Source organism: Nicotiana sylvestris, chromosome 4 (assembly GCF_000393655.2).
Source record: "Nicotiana sylvestris chromosome 4, ASM39365v2, whole genome shotgun sequence".
Classification (NCBI taxonomy): Eukaryota; Viridiplantae; Streptophyta; class Magnoliopsida; order Solanales; family Solanaceae; genus Nicotiana; species Nicotiana sylvestris.
The window spans coordinates 133,528,493-133,540,126 of NC_091060.1; the positions used below are offsets into that span (position 1 = coordinate 133,528,493).

At 39.5% G+C, this 11,634-nt stretch overlaps 1 protein-coding gene across 1 annotated transcript; it reads right to left on the reverse strand.

Annotated features, from left to right (window-relative positions):
• Nucleotides 1-696: 696 nt before the first annotated feature.
• LOC138890196 (secreted RxLR effector protein 161-like) lies at nt 697-1,173 on the reverse strand. Its single transcript, XM_070173562.1, has one exon. It carries the CDS (start codon nt 1,171-1,173, stop codon nt 697-699), a length of 477 nt encoding a protein of 158 aa, XP_070029663.1.
• Nucleotides 1,174-11,634: the final 10,461 nt, after the last annotated feature.

Here is an 11,634-nt window from a genome sequence, read left to right on the forward strand (position 1 = left end):
TTCCCTAGATTGTAGGCATTTATGTGGTGAGAACTCTAGTAGAGACGGAACTGGTTCAAAAAAAAAATAAACGGATAGGATTTTCTGATCTTTTTGAACATAGGTAGGACTCTGCTCATGATTTAAATATTTAATTTTCTAATTGTGTAGAGTATAGAAAACATACCTCGTTTTTCAGATGACCAATACTGATGAACCAGGTTCTTCTTTTAGAATTCTCTTGATCATGCCTTAATTTACCAAAATAGAGAAAATTTTGTTAGAGATCAGTGAGTCATATCAACACATGTCACAGGAGTATACTTTTTACAATATGAAACTGAGCAAAAGTTAATCTAGATATTTAAACAAGCTCCAGATTTCCTAGCCAAAGAAATGTTTTTTTCAATTATTTTTTTCATTGTGCATTCTGAGCTGGTCTCATTATGTGATTTTAATCATCCCTAATTCTAACCTGCTCCTTTCAAAGCTTTCTCTACTCAGTGTTTTAGTAAAGATGTTAGCAATTTGTTTATCAGTAGCACAAAATTCAATAGTAATCAGTCATTTCTCATAGTTGTCCCTTAAGAAGTTATGTCTAAAATCTATGTGCTTAGTCCTCTTATGATGAACTAGGTTCTTGGTCATACTAATAGCACTAGTATTATCACAAAATATAGGGATGCAACCAACTTCAATGCCAAAATTCATATGCTGCTATTTGATCCACAACAGTTGAGCACAACAAGAGGCAGCAACAACATACTCAGCCTCAGCAGCGGATAAGGCCACTGAATTATGCTTTTTAGTGGCCCATGATACCAGACATGACCCAAGGAAGTGTGCCATACCTGAGGTGCTCTTCCTATCCACCAGGAAACCTGCATAGTCAACATCAGCATATCCAACTAGATTAAAATTACTACCTTTAGGGTACCAAAGGCAAAGATCAATAGTGCCTTTCAAATATCTCAGTATCCTCTCGACAATAGTCAAGTGAGATTCCTTAGGATTTACTTGAAAATGATCACAAAACCCTACACTGAAAAATATGTCAGGTCTGCTAACAGTAAGATACAAAAGTGAGTCAATCATACCCCTATACAACTTCTGATCAACAGATGAACCAGGTTCATCTATGTCTAATTTAGTAGCTATTGTAATGGATGTGTCTATTTCTTTTGATTCATCCATTTTAAACTTCTTAATCAGCTCTTTTGCATATTTTTGCTGATGGATCATAGTTCCATTTGGGTTTTATTTGATCTGTAAGCCTAAGAAAAAGTTAAGCTCACCCATCATACTCATTGAAAACTCACTTCCCATTATTTTGGCAAATTCCTTACTCAGTTTGACAGTGGTTGCCCCAAAAATTATGTCATCAACATATATTTGTACTACAAGAAGATCCTTACCTTTTTCCCTCAGGAATAGAGTACGGTCAATTTTACCTCTCTTGTAGCCATATTCAAGCAGGAATTTGGACATTCGTTAATACCATGCTCTAGGAGCCTGCTTGAGTCTATAGAGAGCCTTGTCTAATTTGTACACATGTTCAGGACACTCCTTGCTCTCAAATCCTAGAGGTTGTTTGATAAATACTTTTTCCTTTAGGTAGCCATTTAGGAAAGCACTTTTGACATCCATCTGATGAAGAGTAAATTCCATGTGAGTTGCAAAGGCTATCAGGAGTCTTATTTCTTCCAATCTTGCAATTGGAGCAAAGGTCTCATCATTGTCTATGCCTTCCTCCTAGCCTTGTTCCTTGAACCACCAACCTTGCCTTGTTCCTTGTAATAGCTCCATCTTCATCAAGCTTGTTTCTGAAGATCCATTTAGTGCCAATTACTGATCTGTCCTTGGATCTTGGAACCAGATGCCAAACTTGACTTCTTTCGAACTGATTGAGTTCGTCTTGCATTGCATTTACCCAATCTGCATCCTATAAAGCCTCAACAACATTTTTAGGTTCAATAAGAGATAAGAAAGCATCAAAAGCACACAGATTCTTTAATTGTGATCTAGTTCTAACTCTAGAGGTTGTATCAGTAATTATGCTCTCAATGGGATGAGAACTTTGATACTTGTAAGGTTTCACAACCAACTAGTTTTTGTTTGATGTTTCTCCCATGTTCTGTTGCTGAGGAACAAGATCATGGACAAGTTCCATTTGGGGATTGGTTTTAGTTCTTCTTTAATAAGTTCCCCCTATCAGGTTGCCCTGGATGGAAGAACCTGTTCCATCACCTGTTCCTTCCTTTGGTGCAGTTTCAGCTTGAGCTGTGACTTTACTCAATTCTTTTACTAGCCCAATAGCTTCATCTTCATGTTCCTGTCTCTCAGAAAGAATGTTAGTTTCATCAAAAACTACATGTAAACTTTCTTCTACACACAAAGTTCTTTTGTTATACACTTTATAAGCTTTGCTATGTGAAGAATATCCCAAAAATACTCCCTCATCACTTATGGGATGAAACTTACCTAGGGACTCCTTTCTATTATTGTGCACAAAACACTTACATCCAAATGCCCTAAGATGGATATATTTGGTTTTCTTCTTCTCTATAAGAGGTCTAGTCATTCACCTGTTAATGATATAACATGTAGTGTTTACAGTCTCTACCCAGAAGCTATGGGGTAGTTTACTAGAAAAAAGTATAGTCCTAGCCATATCTTCAAGAGTCCTATTCTTTCTTTCAACTACACCATTTTATTGTGGAGTCCTAGGGGTAGAGAACTTATGATCTATACCATGCTCATCACAAATTCAACAAACTTAGCATTTTCAAATTCAGTTCCATCATCAGACCTAATTGATGCAAGTTGATTACCTAGTTGTTTCTGAGTTTTTCTAATAAAGGTAGTAAACATGTCAAATGCTTATCCTTAGATGTTAAAAACAATACCAAAGTAAACCTAGAGTAATCACAAACAAGTACCATCACATATTTCTTACCACCTCTACTCAATGTTCTCATTGGACCACAGAGATCCATATGAACTAGTTCCATCGTCCTGGTCGTGCTTACCACTTTCTTGCTTTTAAAAGAAGATCTTACCTGCTTCCCCCTTGCATAAGCCTCACAAACTTTGTCTTCCTTGAACTTGATGTTAGGTAACCCTATCAGCAGGTCCTTGGAGACAAATTTGTTGAGTTGATTTAGACTTGCATGACCAAGTCATTTGTGCCACAAGAGGGGATCATTGTCCAACACAATCAAGCAAGTGAGTTCATTTTCTGAGAGAGTGGACAAATCTACAATATAAATATTCTTTACTCTTTTTCCCTGCAAAACAATCTTGTCAGTGGTAAGATTAATCACAAATCATTTAGTAGAGGTAAATGTTACCAGGTTACCTTTGTTACACAGTTGTGATACACTGATTAGACTATATTTCAAGCCATCTATCAAGTAGACATTCTCAATGGAATGTGAGTCTGTCTTACCTACCTTTCCAACCCTAATGATCTCACCTTTTTTCCCATTTCCAAAGGAGACATTACCTCCTTTTAGGTCCTTAAGTGAAAGGAACTGGTTCTTACTTCCAGTCATATTCTTTGAGCATCCACTATCCATGTACCATATTTGGCTATTCCCTTCACTTGAACCTGCAAAACAAAATCAGGGGTTAGTCTTAGGAACCCAAACTAGTTTGGGTCCTTTTCTATAGGCAAAGGGGTGAATTAAATTCCTTTTAGCCCATCCAGACAGCCTATTTTTCTCTTGAACAAAGGTTTTGTTTGCTTAAATGGCCTTTTCTTTTGCATCACACTCACTTTTGTAATGACTAGTGTTGCCACAGTGTGTGCAGATTTTATTCTCAGGAAGTGTGATGTACTTGCTTTTAGGATCCCACTTAGGTGTTGGGGTCCCATAGCGAGTGCTCTCTTGTTGCTACTGTGGTGCTCTTGTAGCCAGGATAGTGCATCAGAGGACTTATTCCATTTGCAAGTTTTGTCTAGTTCATGTTTCACCTTGCCTAGATCTTCTTTTAGGACTCTTATTTGCTCATCTGTCTTGTACAACTCATCCTTCATTTTTCTTAGATTTTCTTCTAAAGTGAGGTGTATGAGATCAGCTTTCTTTTTACCTGTTCCTAATTTCAGTTTTAAATTTTCAGATCTAAGTTCTAAGACAGTGGTGTCAAGTTCAAGAACCTGTTTCTTCAACTCAGTACTTTTACTATCACTTTCACTAGCCCTGAGTTCTAGATTTTTACACATGGCCTTAAGGATCACACATTCCCTAGACAGTTGTTCCTTCTCATTATTTATGACCTCAGACTCATCAATGAATTCTAGCAGTAATTCAGATAGTTTTTTTTAGACAAAAATTTAATCTTGTTTTTAAGATGAATCACATTACCTCTTGTTCATCATATGATTCTCCAATTGCCATAAATGCTTGTTTATCTCCAATTTCATCTTCTGAATCCTCATTTCAGGTTTCTCCCCAAGCAGCAACCATAGCCTTTATTGATCCTTTGTTCTATTCCTTCTTCCTGTTTCCCACTGAGGACAGTTCTTGATCATGTGGTCAGTTTTCCCACATTTGTAACAGCCCTCATTGGTCTGTTTTTTAGGAACCCTTGGTTTGTTGAAGGTTGCACCTCTTAAATAAACCTTTCCTCTCATTAGGTACTTCTTGAAATCCCTTGTGACCATAGCCATTTCATCATCCTCTAAGTCAGATCCTTCAGCTATTCTGAGAGCCAGATTTCTTTCCTTCTTGGGTGCATCCATCTTCATGGTTTGCCTTCTCAGTTCCTAGGCAGTAAGGTTTCCAATTAGCTCATCCAACTTGAGAGTAGCAATGTTCTTTGATTCCTGAATGGCAGTGATTTTGCTTTCCCAATTTATTGGCAGGACCCTTGTCAAGATTTTCTCAACCTTGTCTTCTTCAAGGATAATTCTTCCAAGAGACTTAAGTTCATTTGTTAGTATTGTGAACCTTGTGTGCATCTCTTGGATAGTTTCTCTTTCCTTTATGGTAAAATTCTCATATTGAGAATACAACAGTGTTCCTCTTGATCTCTTTACTTGAGGAGTTGCTTCATGGGCCACTTGTAGAGTGACCCAGATTTCCTTAGCAGTGGTACAACTTTGAATTCTGTTGTACTCGTCTGGACCTAGTCCACACACAAGCCATTTCTTGGCCTTGACATTCTTTTCCCATTTCGTCAAATCTTCAGCAGTACAGTCAGCTCTTGTCTTTGGCACATCCACTCCTTCAACATTCTTCTTTGTAGTAGCTAGGGGACCATTAATAACTATGTCCCGGAGTTCATAGTCTTCTCCTATGATGTGGTCTCTCATCCTGTTCTTCCATCAGGAATAATACTGGCCATTAAAGAGTGGAGACCTAGCAGTGGATTGACCTTCCCAGTTTCCAGGTGGTGCACTCATCTTGATCTGTTCCTAAGGTGTTAGCCTCTCTAAGGATAACCTGCTCTGATACCAATTGATGTTTACTTCAATACCACACAAGGGGGGGGGGGGGCATTTGTGTGGTACCCAATTTTAGCTTAACTTTCTTCTATGTGTTCCAACTATTGTTGCGGAATAATAAATACAGAAAATAAAGAACACAGAGATTTTACATAAAAAACACCTGGCTCAAAAGGTGAAAAAACCATGACTTACCTTCCAATAGGATTTTCCCAAACTCTCCACTAAAATCACTGAGCCAAAAACTGCATTTACAAAAACTCTTTTGTAAACCTAGGATTAACTCTAATCCCGTTGTGGCACATAGTCTCAACCGTTGCGACAACTTCAAGTTAACTCTAATTTGAAAACTCTACGTACCTAATACAATTGCTTCTAAATAAGCTGAAAGGTACAATGTAAAATCACCTACTACACTTATATTTAAGGTGTTAGCAATTAGAGATTGACTAGGATACAGATGCTACTCTTCTCAACCCGTGTTCTCTTTGTGTAAGGAGTCTTTCTCCTTATCCAATATGCAACTTTTTCGATCATGATTAGGAGATATCACTTCTGATAAGTTAGGTTTATCTCCTTCACGTGCATCTCACATGTTTGAGTTGATCATAACTGTGCTTCACAAGATGGACCTGGTCCATGTCTGAGTTTCTTTATCAGTCTTCAAAACATCACCTTTACTTGGGCCAACAGAATGATAGCAAAAGTGGAGATATACCAGTTAAGAGATAGCAAGAGGAACGTAAAGCAAACAGGATCCAAGGGTTTAGCCTTGGCTTTCAGCCGGCTAGACAGTGCAACAAACAAAGAGTGGGAAGATTGTGATGGAGGATAAGAGCAAGAACTTTGTGTGTTTCTCTATGTATGTGTGTTTGTGTTTAAAGACAGAGTAAGGCTTATATAGCCTTGAGTAGAATAAAGTAAATAAGGTAAAGAAAGTTAAAAGTTTACAAATAAGACAAAGAGAACAATAGTCGACTAGGCTTAACAGGATCAATCAACAGGCAGATTCATAGAGTTAACCAAAAATAACACAGAATTCATGTCCAAATAAGGTAAGGGATAAGTCTGATAGCCAATTAGAATCAGAAGACTAAAAATCCGGTAAGTAACAGGGCAATTAGTCACACAAATAAGGTAACACAAGTAAATAGAGACCAATCTGGGGTCGGTAAGACAATCAGCCCATAAATTAAGCTTAATAGGAACAATTAAGGCAAGTAGTGCCAATTAGAAGTCCCAAAATAAGGAAAGTAGACAAAATTACAGGGAGTAATCACCTCAGTAAAACAAAGCAATTTCAATGATGACCGATTTTGAACAAATAAAGGCCGAACCCTGGTCTCTGAGTTTCCTACATATCCCTGATTTTATAGGAATCAGGCCATGTGTAGTTCTGGAGCCATCGGTGAATGAAGCCAATGGAGTTGTTATAGGAATGGTAGCCAGTTTCGGCAAAGGTTCTTTTGTGAAGGGTAATTTCGGATGGAGTTATGATTATGAGTCTGAAGTATGACGGTTGTATAATTGGGCAGATATTTGAACGGTTATAGAGTAAAAGTGTGTAATTGATAGGGGTCGATCACGTTTGAAATAATGGTAAAGCACGAATGGTAACCAGAAGGGTATGAATGGAAACCAGAGCAAAGGTTGCTCCTTTTGAAGAACGGTTACTTCCTGGATTACCTGCAAAACTTAAAACACAATGCATGCGAGTATATAGAGTATTGCGAGAATTTAAACATGATGCAAGTTCCCTTTGGACCATGAAAGATTGTCTTTAGGTAGTGAAGATGACGTCCTTAGACTATGATGTCCGAGGCCATGAATTATGATATAGGAGATTCACAAGCTATGAAATGGTGTTCTCGGGCCATGAGAATGGTGCCTCTGAACCATGACGCCTTTGAATAATGATGTGCAGTGTTGAGGGATCCTCAGACCATGACATGGTGTCTTCAAGCTATGATGATGATGCCTTCGGACTATGACGCCTTTGGACAAATTGGCTATACATCAGCCCATGAAATGTAGAGACATGATACCAAAGGTGACAACAAGATAGAGCTTAGTCTTGTGCAGAGTTTTGGGGAAGAGCTTAGCCCTGAGGAAAGAAGATGATGTAAAGTCTAAAATAGAACAACAATTACGTAGAGGGTGACCAGGCTTAACCTCACGAGAAGGCAGTTCTTAGCCTTATGCAAATATGGAGGCATGGCTTAGCCTCATGCAAGATTAGAGACAGAGCTTAGTCTCATGCAAGGAGAAGCAACACTTAGTCTTATGCAAATATGGAGGCATGGCTTAGCCTCATGGAAGATTTGAGACAGGGCTTAGTTTCATGCAAAGAGTAGGCAGTTCTTAGCCTTATGCAAATATGGAGGCAGGGCTTAGCCTCATGCAAGATTTGAGACAAAGCTTAGTCTCATGCAAAGAGAAGGCAGTGCTTAGCCTTATGAAAATGTAGAGGCAGGGCTTAGCCTCATGCAAGATTTGAGACAGAGCTTAGTCTCATGCAAAGAGAAGGCAATGCTTAGCCTTATGCAAATGTGGAGGCAGGGCTTAGCCTCATGCAAGATTTGAGATAGATCTTAGTATCATGCAAAGAGAAGGAAATGCTTAACCTTATGCAAATAAGGGAGGCAGGGCTTAGCCTCATAAAAAGTTTGAGACAGAGCTTAGTCTCATGCAAAGAGAAGGCAATGCTTAGCCTTATGCAAATAAGGGAGGCAGGGCTTAACCTCATGCAAGGTTTGAGACAGAGCTTAGTCTCATGCAAAGATAAGGCAATGCTTAGCCTTATGCAGAGAACAAGTAACAAGTAGGAGTAGAATATTTCTTAGCTGGAGATATATTTGCATTTTGTGGCCTGATTGTTATGAGGATAGTGACTTTGATATGTATATTTGTGAATACTCCTGTTGTGTTCACTGTGCCTGCATCCCAAAGAAAAATTGTGAGTTCTGTAGGGGAAGGTTGGTTCGTGTCCTTGTCTGCTTGCTCCGCTTTGTTCTGCTTTGGGGAACCCTGTTCGAGTTACCCTGGGTAATATCTGGCTGCCATAGAAATAAAGTTTTTTCGAAAAAATATGCACTTATTTGATGAAAGAGAATTATTTTAGAAACATAGTGGTATATAATATCACGTAAATGAACTAATGACTGTAACACTTTTAGAGACATTGCGGCTTCCTTTCATTAGAATTTTGAGGGTCCTTTTCAAAATTCTGCCCCAGTTTAGCGTGTGATGAAATTTGTTGAACCTTCTCCGGAATTTTGAGAATCCTTCTCAAAATTCCATCCCAGTTTCTTAGCCAATCTCTGACTGTCTTGCATACGATGGTACTGGCTGGACTTGCTCCGAAATTTTGAGGGTCCTACTCAAAATTCTGCCCCAGTTTCTGGTTCCGAGGGAAAATGAAAATTTTATTAAGATATGACCGAACCCACAGGGCTGCCTACGTATCCCCTCTTCAACGGGAATCAGGTCAAGCGTAGTTCAGTTACATCATATGAAGGAATGTAAACAATCTAAACATAGTATCTCTTGACTGCCTCTAAATTGATTGGTTTCGGCCAAACTTCTCTGTCCATTTCTTCAAGTATGAGTGCTCCTCCTGTTAGCATCTGGTGAACCATGTAACGACCTTGCCAGTTGGGAGAGAATTTCCCTTTGGCTTCATCTTGATGTGGGAAGATCTTCTTCAGCACCAATTGTCCCGGTGCGAATTGTCTTGGTTTGACCCTTTTATTGAGAGTACCCTTTTATTAAGAAAGTACCATTTTCAATTAAATTGGGTGATTCCCCATCACCCAATCTAAGCAGAACTGACAGTGCAACGTAACTGAAGGTCTCACCTCCTCCTTAGCCCATAACCTTAGAACAGAACCCAAACCTCAACATCTGAAATTCATCATAGGATCCGAATTCCACGTCATCACACTGCATGAACCTTAACAAGCTGAATCAAGCCAAAATTCCAATCCAAAATAGAATCACATGTTGCTCCACACAACTCAATTGCCCGAAGCAATCACCTCTGACCACCATAGCTGCTCAAATAACATCTTAGATGCCGACAATACACTTCACTTTGAATATAATCTTGTTTTGGACCTCCACATTGTTGCTCATGATAAAGAAACATATGGGAACTCTTAGCCGCCCATGAAGTCAACAAGTCAAGAAGCTCTCTCGCCCGCCAAGGGCCATTACCCAAATCTTAGCAGAAACACCCTCACACTTCCAAACACTCCTCACCCCCAATACCATAGTACTAATCTAAGGTCTAAGAACCCCATCTCAGCCAATACAAGCAACCCAACTAACAGCTCATCACTGAACCACACAGATCCTTACACTACACAATTCGTACACCAAACCAGCGATAACTCAATTATGCAACACAAATAAAGAAAAGCAAAGTATAAGAATTATCTAACAAGTACAACATGTGTTATAACAAAAGTGTAGTTCTTCATCAAATCGTCCTACAGAGGGAAAACACAACACCAAATAAACACAAGGAAAGGGTATCCCATATAACATCCGCTGCGGCGTGCAGCCCGCTCCCAAATACTCATCAAGCCAAAATGCTCAGGCTCACTGAACATATAAATACTAATATCAGGTACAACAGAGCGCATAGATAAGATAATGGGAAAAATGAATAGAAGTAATAAAACATGAAATAAGCAAGCACAACCAAGGTGAAATGAGCATATCAACATCACGAGGGCTATCTCACCCGCATCGCCATAAGGCCTGAACAGAATTACAACATGCGTGGGGAATAATCATACCACCTCACCGCCTAGCACAACATAAAAGAGTAGCACATAACATAGGCTAAGGGCACAAATAGTATCCATTCTACCCGATAACATAACCAAAATGACAATCTCACAGGGGCACACAAACTTGACCTGACACGAAACACGTATTCTCATTGAGCTTTCAAATAGCCCCCAACCCGACTCCTGATTATTTCCAAATAGGTAAATACCCTTTCCAAAAATCTACAATGACCTATCAATCATGCATGTTGTTAACTACCTCATCCTCAATGTTTATTCACAATACGTAAACAGGAAATGGTCCACATATGAGGGCATCTAGCCCCAAAACCTCAGGGATACCAAAAATTTCCATACCCAAACTCAACTACGTAAATCAAATGGCTGATATATCACTTATACCCTATCGTTCTGCTGAAGCACTCATATAGAGTTTCTGGCCTCATAACAAAACATGGACCTCGAAAGACTCAAACCCAGTAATCACCATGCTACCAACCACGCACTGCAAACCAGAACTCAAGGTCCTTTCCAAAAGTGCACACACTTTACAAATGATAGCCAACAATACCAACACCTTATCAATTGCTGATACCTATTCAGGAGAAATCCACAATGTACAACATATTCCTTATGGTCATAGTAGCCAGCCGACTCGAGCCATTGTCCAAACTATTGGGAACTCCCCACGATCCGCCCGCACACAACTAAGCCATTAGGACTGAACCTCCCCAACTCAGCTGAGTCACACAAACCGTCCAATCCAAGAGTGCTTCCACAACTGCTAGTAGAGAATTCCCATTCAAAAAGACCATTTACTTCTATTGCTATGCTGACCCAACATTACTGAACTGACTCATTTCTTCGGATAGTCGATATGCAATAATTCCCCTCAAAGCCCCACATACAGATGACCCTAGCATGAACCATGTAGCCTAGAAGCTCATAAATCACCGCATTTTCTCTGAAGTACCCCGTCCTGCCGCAACCACGGCGCCCACGCCGAATAGACCTTCTATGAATCTGAAGTTGTTCCTCCGACTCCCTTTGATGGTGAATGTAGATCCATTAATGACGTAGAAATACTGTAAGCCCCAGCATCATCACGTATAAGATCTCAGACCTTGGTCATACCCCAAATCCGGGAACCTACCAATACCACATATACACATACCTCAGGTTAAAACTGATATAAATCTGGCTCTACATCTGAATGCCGCCATTGGACTCCTCCACTTGGCGCAAAGCCATAGAAAACAACGTTTGATGATCCCCTAAACTAACCTTCAGATCTCGTACAACACAAATCACAAGGTACTCCAAGAGCACCAACTATTCCCAATCAACACCCACCTCGTGACCATTCCACAATCACGACGACTAATCGACCAATTAAACCTCCCCAAGCTT

Bases quoted from the DNA above. Each gene is read 5' to 3' on its own strand.
- LOC138890196 (XM_070173562.1), bottom strand. From the start codon at position 1,173: ATGGATGAATCAAAAGAAATAGACACATCCATTACAATAGCTACTAAA.